Source organism: Pelodiscus sinensis, chromosome 22 (assembly GCF_052426305.1).
Source record: "Pelodiscus sinensis isolate ZL-2025 chromosome 22, ASM5242630v1, whole genome shotgun sequence".
Taxonomy (NCBI): Eukaryota; Metazoa; Chordata; order Testudines; family Trionychidae; genus Pelodiscus; species Pelodiscus sinensis.
Window position 1 is genome coordinate 3,228,620 of NC_143073.1, and position 9,901 is coordinate 3,238,520.

A 9,901-nucleotide genomic window follows, 5' to 3' on the forward strand; every position below is an offset into this window, starting at 1 on the left:
TCTGTTGTATCTATAGTCAGGGTGATATTCTTCCATGTGCATTACGTTGCACTTCTCGACACTGAACTCCATCTGCCCTTGTGGTGCCAGTCAACCAAGTCTGGGAGCTCCCTTTGTGACTCTTTGCAGACTTTGGATGAGTCCCTGTTCACCCCTTTTTCAAGAACATGTGAAGTTTAGCACCGTGCTCCAATGCAGACCCTAGCAGCACAACACTCATTCCTACTATTTTCCTCCACCCCCATCTTTTAAGGGGGACCCGGTAATGTTATCACGCTGATCTAATGCCTGATGCCCAGCCGTCTGTTATTCTTAACCCTCGGCCGCCCTGTTGAGAACACACTCCCTGACCCAAAGGCAAAGCTGGGAGCAGCTCAGACTCTGCGACTGTTAAGAGCTGCCTCTGGAGCCAGGGCAGGCAGCTTTAAGCAGGCCACAAGCATGAAACCCAGAGGGTTCAAACACGGCAGCCTCCACCCATAAATGGCGTCCTTGCCCACAAAGGATTGCAACAGCCTTCCATTTTGCCTCTGAACACCCCCCCCCCCTCTAGCCAGGGCCCTCCCTGCCCCACTTCCGCCAGCCAGTGCCCCCCAGGCGTCGACCCAAAGCGCAACCCTACATCTACTGGAACCGCTCCAAGCCGGGGCTCAGCCCCTCGACCCTGCGCCCCACACAGGGAGTGTCCCAGGCTCCGGCTCGGACCCCGGCCCTGCTGGGTGCGCTCGGCCTGGCTGGGGCCTTCCTGCCGCTCCGGCAGCAACCCCACCCCCCCATCCCGTGCAGGAGAACCGGGCCCCGCAGTCCTGGAGGACACGACGCCCCCGGGCTGAGCCCCAGCCGGGCCCGTCCTGCCGCCGGCACCAGCCTGGGGCGCGTGTCCCGGACTCCGGACAGAGCAGGCGGGCGCGGGCTCCCTGCGCTCACAGCCAGGGATCCATGCGCTGCCGCAGCAGCCGGGGCTGGCTGCTCCCGACTGGGCCCGGGCCGTTAGCTCTGGGCTCAGCCAGACCCGCGCAGCCGAGAGACAGCAGGGCCAGCGCCGGGGTGCGGCACCCATGGCTGGGAGCCAGCCGCCTCCTGGGTCCCAACCCGCCACTCCTGGGCAGACAGAGAGAGGCCCCGGGGGAGCCCAAAGGGGCCCCTGATGCACCCACCCCAGGAGAGAGGGGACCCCAGGAATTCTAGGTGCAGGGGTGGGAGAGCAGGGCGGAGGGGACCCCAGGAACACTGGGTGTGGGGGTGGGAGAGCAGGGCACAGGGGACCCCAGGAACACTGGGTGTGGGGGTGGGAGAGCAGGGCGCAGGGGACCCCAGGAACACTGGGTGTGGGGGTGGGAGAGCAGGGTGCAGGGGACCCCAGGAACACTGGGTGAGGGGGTGGGAGAGCAGGGCACAGGGGACCCCAGGAACACTGGGTGTGGGGGTGGGAGAGCAGGGTGCAGGGGACCCCAGGAACACTGGGTGAGGGGGTGGGAGAGCAGGGTGCAGGGGACCCCAGGAACACTGGGTGTGGGGGTGGGAGAGCAGGGTGCAGGGGACCCCAGGAACACTGGGTGTGGGGGTGGGAGAGCAGGGTGCAGGGGACCCCAGGAACACTGGGTGTGGGGGTGGGAGAGCAGGGTGCAGGGGACCCCAGGAACACTGGGTGTGGGGGTGGGAGAGCAGGGCACAGGGGACCCCAGGAACACTGGGTGCAGGGGTGGGAGAGCAGGGTGCAGGGGACCCCAGGAACACTGGGTGCGGGGGTGGGAGAGCAGGGCGCAGGGGACCCCAGGAACACTGGGTGCGGGGGTGGGAGAGCAGGGCGCAGGGGACCCCAGGAACACTGGGTGCGGGGGTGGGAGAGCAGGGCGCAGGGGACCCCAGGAACACTGGGTGCGGGGGTGGGAGAGCAGGGCGCAGGGGACCCCAGGAACAGTGGGTGCGGGGGTGGGAGAGCAGGGTGCAGGGGACCCCAGGAACACTGGGTGTGGGGGTGGGAGAGCAGGGTGCAGGGGACCCCAGGAACACTGGGGGTGGGGGTGGGGGTGGGAGAGCAGGGCGCAGGGGACCCCGGGATGCCAGGTGCCACCCATGGCGCTGTGGGGGGCTGCAGCATCTGGAACACTCAGACCCCTCTCGCCCATCGTCCCCCACGGGGGCAGATCGGAGGGTAAAAGCCGAGGCACAGAACTGGCTCCTGGGGCTGGCCGACCTGCCGAGCCTCGGCCCCACCCCAGGGATCCCTCAGCCCCGATGGGCCCAGCGCCCCGAGGCGGGTCCGATCCAGCTCCAGATGCCACTCGGGCCCGCCGGACCCCTCCCAGTAGCTACGGGAGACCAAGGCTCACCTGTGGCCAGCAGCAGCAGGAGAGTCAGGCTCAGGGCTCCGGGCGTCATGGTGCCGAGGGGGTGGGGGGTCGGCCCGGGTGTCCCGCACCGGGCTCTGTCGCTCGCTGACGTTAGCCTGCAGGGCGCTCGGCAGCCCAGGAATCAGGAACTGGCAGCAGCTCTGCGGAGGCAGATTTATAGCAGCACCTGCTTGCAGGTGGGGCCTGGCTCCGGCTGGGCCACTCCCAAGGGCTTGCTCAGTGTCTGTGCCGCTGCCCCTGGGGCCCTGCTCCCTAGAGCCCCCCAGCCTTGGGGGCCTACTGCCCAGGACACCTCTACAGCCCTGGGGCCTTGACCCCCAGGACTGCCCCCCACGCCCTGGGACCCTGACCCCCAGGACACCTCCACAGCTCTGGGACCCTGACCCCCAGGAAACCCCCAAAGCCTTTGGGCCCTGCCCCCGAGGATACCTCCCAGCCCTGGGGCTTCCAAATGTTGGGGCCCAGCTCCCTAGAGTCCCCTAGCCCTGGGGCTCTGACCCCCAGCCAACCGCCCTAGATTGGGGAGGGGCATGGACAATTCTGCTAGCACAATCCCCTGCAGTGTCCCCAGCACAGGATCCATGGGCCGGGGCTGAGTCCCAGTGGGACAGGCAACCAGGGCCCCACGTTCCTCCAGCCCCGGGCTTCCTCACCCTTCTCCACCCAGTGGGGCCTGAGCTGAGGCTGGGGAGAGACCCTCTGGGTGCAGGATGGGGCAGAGGGGAACCAGGCCTGGGAGGAGGGAGGGTCCCTGCAGCCCCTTGGCTCAGGCACCCGATGTCCTGGGGGCCTTGGTGCTGCTTGGCCCGTGGCCTGGGCCCCTCCCCGCTGCCTGGTGGGCGTAACCCCTAGGCCTTGCTGCCGCCACGGTGGACCAGCAAGGTGGCCCAACGCCAGGGCAGGCCTGAGATTCGAGGCTTTTTCTCCTAGAGGCGCCTCTTCCGCCCCCCCAGCGCCGGCCCGATGGCCCAGCCTTGCTATTCGGTGCCCCTAGCTGCCAGGTGCCAGCCGCCCTCGCTCTGCCGGGCCCAGGACCCCCCCCCTGCTCGGGTTCGGGTGGCCACGGCTCTCCCTCTGCTGGCCCTAGTGCCCGAGCCCCTCCCTGCTTCTGCCATGGTGCCCCTCGCCCGGGACTGGGCACAAGGGAGCTCAGAGCTGAGCCCCACCTGCCCTCTGCCCAGTGCCCGGCCTCCCAGCCCCCTTGGGTGCCGCCAGGGGAGACGGCCGCAAGCAGCCTCTGTTTGCTAATAGGGAGGGAGCGCGAGAGGGAATTGCCCAACAGGAAAAAGCAGCTTTTCCCCTTCAGGGCGGGGGCCACCACGCCTGGGTGGGTCTGCGGAGATGAAGGTGCCCCAGCCTGGGCCAGCCGCCGGCAGGGGAATGTGGCAGGCACAGGGGGGAGAAGCGGATCCCCTGCCCCATGTCCTGCTGCCACCCTAGGGGGCCCCCCGGCTGCACCAGGCGTGGGAGCCAGGCGGGGCGACCCTGCGGATCGGCTGCTGCAGTGGGCGGGGAGGGGGCAGCCCAGGCACCGGATGGACCCAGCCCAGTGGTCTGAGGTCTCTGGGCGGGACTGGGGCAGAGCTAGGGCATTTCAGGAGCCTCTGGGCAGCAGCCCCAGCCGGCCCTATGCTGGTGCACACAGCGCCCGGGTGGGCTGAGCAAAGACCAAAGACCAGCCCAGGGCAGGGCCAACGCCAGCCGTGCGTCCCAAGGGGAGGGGGCAGGCGGGGCCCCAGCTTGGCCGGGCTGGTCTCAACAGGGAGCCGAGGGCCTGGAGCCCACACGTCCTCTGGGGGTGGCCCTGTCCCACCGCGCGGCTCCGGGAGAGAACAGGGCTCGGCTCTCCAGGCTTGTGCACGGAGCTCCAGGGGTTGCAGGTTCGGTTCTGCCCGTCGCCCGCGCAGCGGCAAGAAACACGGGGGCCATCGCAGAGCGCGGGCTGGCTCACGTGAGACCCGCTGCAGGGCCAGGAGCACGCCAGCCTGGCACGAGGGGACACAAGCGCCTGGGGCAGCCAGAACTCTGGCAGTGCCCAGGCAGGCCGAGCACCGGGGAGGCTGGGATAGCACGCCCAGGGATGCTGTTTCCTGGCGGGTGCAGGATGAGCCCGCGGCTGGGTGGGGGAGAGCAGAGGCTGCCCAGCGCCCTGGAAGCAGCAGGACTGGAGGCCTCCTGCCTGCAAACCCGGCTGGGTGATGGGCAAGAGTCCCCCTGGCAAGGTGGCAGCTCTGGGGAGCCTGGTGGGGCAGGTAACAAGCTGGGCTGCTCCAGTGGCTTCACGTGGCCGCTGGCCCAGCCAGGGATGTGCCCACGGCCCCTCGACTGGGGGGCCAAGGGAAGGTGGGTGCCAGCAGGCCAGGCCAGCTGCAGGGAAGAGGCGCGGCAGGTTCACAGCCTAACCACAGGGCCCAGCCCAGCCTAGGTCTATCTGCCCCCCCCCCCCCAGTGTAATGCTGTAAAGGGGGGGATCCAGTGAACTCCTTCCCTCCTGCCCCCTCCCGTTCCCACATCCCTGGGGCCCTGCCCTGGGCTGCCAGCAGCTCCCTGGTCAAGCGACGCTGCTACCTACGGGCCTGTCTGTGTTCGCACCAGCTCACCTGGCCGCTCCTCATGCGCCTGAGCCGGGTCACTGCAGGGCAGGTGGGTCTGGGCCTGAGCCAGTGGCCCCTGGACAGGGCCCAGCCCCTAACTGGGCACCTAGGGGTTCATCCTGCCCAGGTCTCTGGAGCACTGGGTGGGCAGCCGGAGAGCAAACCCGCGCTGGGCCCTGCTGGAGGGCCAGGCAACAGGCCAGGAAACACCATCCTGGGGCAAGGAACCCAGGCCCCACATCCCTGGGCAGGGCCCTCTGGCCGGCCCCCAGCCTGGAACACAGTGCCAAGAAGGGCAGCAAGAACCAGCGGGGCCGGAGCAGCCTCTAGCCGGAGGGCTGGATTGGGGCCCGCGCAGCCGGGGAAAGAGCCAGCGAAGGGCTGGGGCGAGTCTAGGGCACCGTGACAGGGATGGGGAAGTAACCCCAGCACCCAGAGCACCCACTGGAATGAACAGGAACAACCCTGCCCCTGCCAGCCCCTGGCGCCCTCTGGTGGTCTAGCGCCCCCTGGTGGTCTAGCGCCCAACGCAGCCACTGCCAGCCCCTGGCGGCCTCTGGTGGTCTAGCACCCAACGCAGCCACTGCCAGCCCCTGGTGCCCTCTGGTGGTCTAGCGCCCAACGCAGCCACTGCCAGCCCCTGGCGGCCTCTGGTGGTCTAGCACCCAACGCAGCCACTGCCAGCCCCTGGTGCCCTCTGGTGGTCTAGCGCCCAACGCAGCCACTGCCAGCCCTTGGCGCCCTCTGGTGGTCTAGCGCCCAACGCAGCCACTGCCAGCCCCTGGCGGCCTCTGGTGGTCTAGCACCCAACGCAGCCACTGCCAGCCCCTGGTGCCCTCTGGTGGTCTAGCGCCCCCTGGTGGTCTAGCGCCCAACACAGCCACTGCCAGCCCCTGGTGCCCTCTGGTGGTCTAGCGCCCCCTGGTGGTCTAGCGCCCAACACAGCCACTGCCAGCCCCTGGCGCCCTCTGGTGGTCTAGCGCCCCCTGGTGGTCTAGCGCCCAACGCAGCCACTGCCAGCCCCTGGCGCCCTCTGGTGGTCTAGCGCCCAACACAGCCACTGCCAGCCTCCTGGCGCCCTCTGGTGGTCTAGCGCCCAACGCAGCCACTGCCAGCCCCTGGTGCCCTCTGGTGGTCTAGCGCCCCCTGGTGGTCTAGCGCCCAACACAGCCACTGCCAGCCCCTGGTGCCCTCTGGTGGTCTAGCGCCCAACACAGCCACTGCCAGCCCCTGGCGCCCTCTGGTGGTCTAGCGCCCCCTGGTGGTCTAGCGCCCAACGCAGCCACTGCCAGCCCCTGGCACCCTCTGGTGGTCTAGCGCCCCCTGGTGGTCTAGCACCCAACGCAGCCACTGCCAGCCCCTGGCGCCCTCTGGTGGCTCAGCTCCCAACACAGTCAGTGCCAGACCCCTGGCGCCCTCTGGTGGTCCAGCCCCCAACACAACCACTGCCAGACCCCTGGCCCCCAGCACTGCCCCTGCCAGCCCTGTGGCACCCTCTGGTGGCCTAGGCCCCAGCACTGCCATCGCCAGTCCCCTGGTGGCCCAGCTGCCAACACTGCCACTGCCAGCCCACTGGCCCCCAGTACTGCCCCTGCCTGTCCCTTGGTGCCTTCTGCTAGGCCAGACCCAACATAACCACTGCCAGCCCCCTGGCACCCTCCAGTGGCCCAGCACACAACACAGCCACTGCCAGCCCCCTAGAGTCCTCTGCTGGGCCCAGCCCCCAACACTGCCACTGCCAGCCCCCTGGCACCCTCTGGTGGGCCCAGCCCATCTGCACACTCACACCCTGCAGTGACACACACACACACACACACACACACACTCCTGACAGAGGAGACTTCAGCCTCCTTCTGCCTCCCTGCAGTGAGCTGGGATGCAGCTGGATTTCTCAACCCTCCAGGAGCAGACCCCCTGCCCCAGCCTGCCAGTGCAAGCTGCTTGGCCGGGTCTGGGCCCACTGAGCCCTTCTGGATCAGTGGGTTCTGGGGCAGTGCCCGGCAGGATTGGGCCCTGGGTGAGTCCCAGTTCTGGGGGGGGAGGGGCAGAGACTCTTCTGCGCTTGCCCTCAGCGTGGCTTCCCAAAATCCACTGACCCAGCCTCAGGCCTCACCTAAATCAAACCCACGTCAGCGCCGACGCCTGCACAGCCTGGGTGTGTTTGTGCTTCTTACCAGAAGGAACCGCCCGGGAGGAAGGGCCGCTTGCTCGCGTGTACCGACACCGAAACACACACAGGTCCCTCCCCCCGCGCCACGGCTGGCTTGTGTGCTGTGCAAAATCTAGCTGGTGATTGTTTCGTTCACGAGGGTCTCCTAATTAGGCTTGGAAGGAATCCCCCAGCCCTTTTTAAATCAGTAAACAGCGGCAAACATCTGTCTCCTAACACATGCAAAGCAAGGGCCCCCGCGGCCCCCGCTGCTAACTGCAGGGTACAGCTGAGCGAATGCGCAGAAAGGCCAGCTGGGGGAAGCTTTACTCTGCAGATTTTCACAGAGGATGTTGGTCTTCTTGTGCTTTAACAGCTCGCAAGCGATAACTCTTTGACTCTCCCTGCCTGCCGCCATTAAACAATGACGCCCGACTTCGCACCAGCTGCCAGCATTTAAACTAAGAAACCCCGGTAAACCGCCCAGCTCTGTGCACGGGTGAACACGGACACTGCCGCAAGCGGGGGGGGGGGGGGGGTGCTTCAAAGCGAACGATGTTCTCGGAGCAATCAGATCAACTCTTCCCCAGCGGATTGCCGGGTGTACGCCCAAGGGGGGCCAAAGCGGCCTAGCGCAGGTGGCCACCTCCTAGTGTTTGCCTCTGCCGCTCGGCCGGCCGCCTGACACGGGTGTTTCGATGCCGCCTCCGAGATGGTTCGCAAGGCCCCAGAAAACACTGAAATTCCAGCCTGCAGCCTGGAGCTGACCCGCCTGCCAATCGTCCTCAGGGCTGGACCCTTTGGCTCCACCGCAGGGGCGACACATGGGGACATGCTGGCTCATGTGCCCCCACGTGCTGTGGACAAGGGACTGGCCAGCAGCTGGCAGGAGGCCAGCAGGGGGGGGATCCACCCCCACACTCACAGGCTGCATTGCCTAGGAGGGGCAGGACCGCCCCCGCACTCACCTGCGGGAAGGGGAGTGATGCGGCCGGAGGAGCAGAGCCAGCCGGGGCCGCGTCCCTCTGCTCTCCCCGCTGCTGCCCATGAGTGCAGGGGGAGAGGTGGACCCCTGCTGCCAGCGCTGGCCCCCCAGTCCTGCTCGTCCCGCAGGCCACCTTGGTTGGGGAAAGAGGTGAGGGGGCGGAGGAGGGGCAGGATCCGGGGCAGAGGGGGATGCCCTGGCCTTTTCCTGGGGGGTGGGTCTGAGGGCCCCTCCAGTCTCTCCTCACCACTCACCCCTGCTCGACAGCACAGAGCCAAGGGAGGGAACTGGCAGCAGTAGTGGGCTGTTATTCTCTCTGAGGACACACCGGCTGCTGTGGCGGGGGGAAGTTTGCTGACAGGAGGGGCACTCTTAGGGGTACGCTAGCAACACTGTGACACAGCTGTGCCTCTGGTCAGAGAGGTCGCCGGCTGAGTCCAGGGGGCTGGTGGCACCTCACAGACTAACAGGTTTGTTTGGGCACTGGGGCCCACTGGACTAGCCCGGTGTCCTGTCTGCCCCAGAAGGATTGATCAGAACAGAACCAGCAAGTGATCCCTCCCGTCGCCCATTCAGAGCCTCTGACAAACAGAGGTTAGGGATACCAGCCCCGCCCATCCTGGCTAATAGCCATAGATAGACCTGACCTTCATGAGTCTACCCTGTTCAAGTGCTCGTCTTTACAACATCCTCTGGCAAGGAGTTCCACAGGTTGGCTGTGTGCTGTGCGAAGAAATACCTCCTTGTGTTGGTTTTAACCCTACTGCCTATTCCTTTCATTTGGTGACCCCTGGTTCCTGTGTCACATGTTAATCTGTAGGGTGCTGCCGGACCCCTTCATTGTTTCTGGTGAAGATGCTCAGACCCAGCCCCCAAGTGAGAAGCAAAAAACCAACCACCCCAAAACAACGTAGCGCAGCCACACAGCGGCCCTTTGGTGCACCGTACACCGTGCAGGCGGCTCATTCGCACCCCTGAGCGCTGTAAGTGCAGCCAAGCTCTGGTGTGGACAAGCCTGAGGCAGGAACCCGGGGCCCCACGCCAGGCTCTGCAGGTGCCTGTTATCGCCTGGTTGCAGACGCTTCTGTCACACAACTGACAGCGCCGCTCCTCCACGGGGGGGCTAGTGCGGGGGGAGGGCACCACACCCTCCAGAGAGACAGTCTCTGCCCGCGGCTGTGGTACTTAGTGGCACAGTCTGGGGCTGCCCTGTCGGGGCTGGGGCATGGAGCACTCAGGGCAGGTGGAAGGTTTGGAGATTGTAGCTACCAGCCTCTGACCGGCCTTTATTAACATATGCAAATTGCTATTGTCAGGGGCTTATAATAGGCAGGTTCGGGCTGACGTTCCCAGGGACGGCAAAAAGCACCTCCCCACCCCAAAGACCGAATTCCAAGTCCCTGCACCGCAGCACGGGGGCATGAGAGCGTCACAGCTGAACAGTTGTCAGGAACTTGTACCATGGGGAAACACGGGGGTATTTTCCTGTAACCTTGTTCTCCAAAAACTAACTGAAACTTCCCAGCACGATCCAGCCTAAGGCAGATGCTCAACCAGGAAACTTTCAACCCAAACAGCCTATGTTTGCTGAAGTGGCAAGCAATTGGAAATAGTCTTGTCATGGGAAACATCAGGCGCCTGTCACTACAGGCGGTGCTGCAGGCGCCTGTCACTACAGGCGGTGCTGCAGGCACCTGTCACTACAGGGGGTGCTGCGGATCCCACTGACAAGCAGGGCTTGGCAGATGCTCAAAATGGCACTGCAATGCCCCCTCCTCTGGGGCAGGTGACACCCACCTGTGCGCCCTGCAGCCTGGAC

The 9,901-nt window shown here is 66.1% G+C and overlaps 1 protein-coding gene across 1 annotated transcript in view; it reads right to left on the reverse strand.

The window, feature by feature from the left end:
• The window catches only part of MUC1 (mucin 1, cell surface associated), a 96,029-nt gene extending 88,497 nt beyond the window's left edge, over positions 1 to 7,532 (reverse strand). Inside the window, exons 1-2 of the mRNA XM_089772706.1 lie at positions 7,062 to 7,532; positions 2,334 to 2,494 (exon numbers count right to left, since the gene is read on the reverse strand). Of these exons, the coding sequence (XP_089628832.1) occupies positions 2,334 to 2,382 (49 nt within the window). The 5' untranslated portion in view covers positions 2,383 to 2,494; positions 7,062 to 7,532. The remainder of the gene's footprint in view (positions 1 to 2,333; positions 2,495 to 7,061) is intronic.
• Positions 7,533 to 9,901: the final 2,369 nt, after the last annotated feature.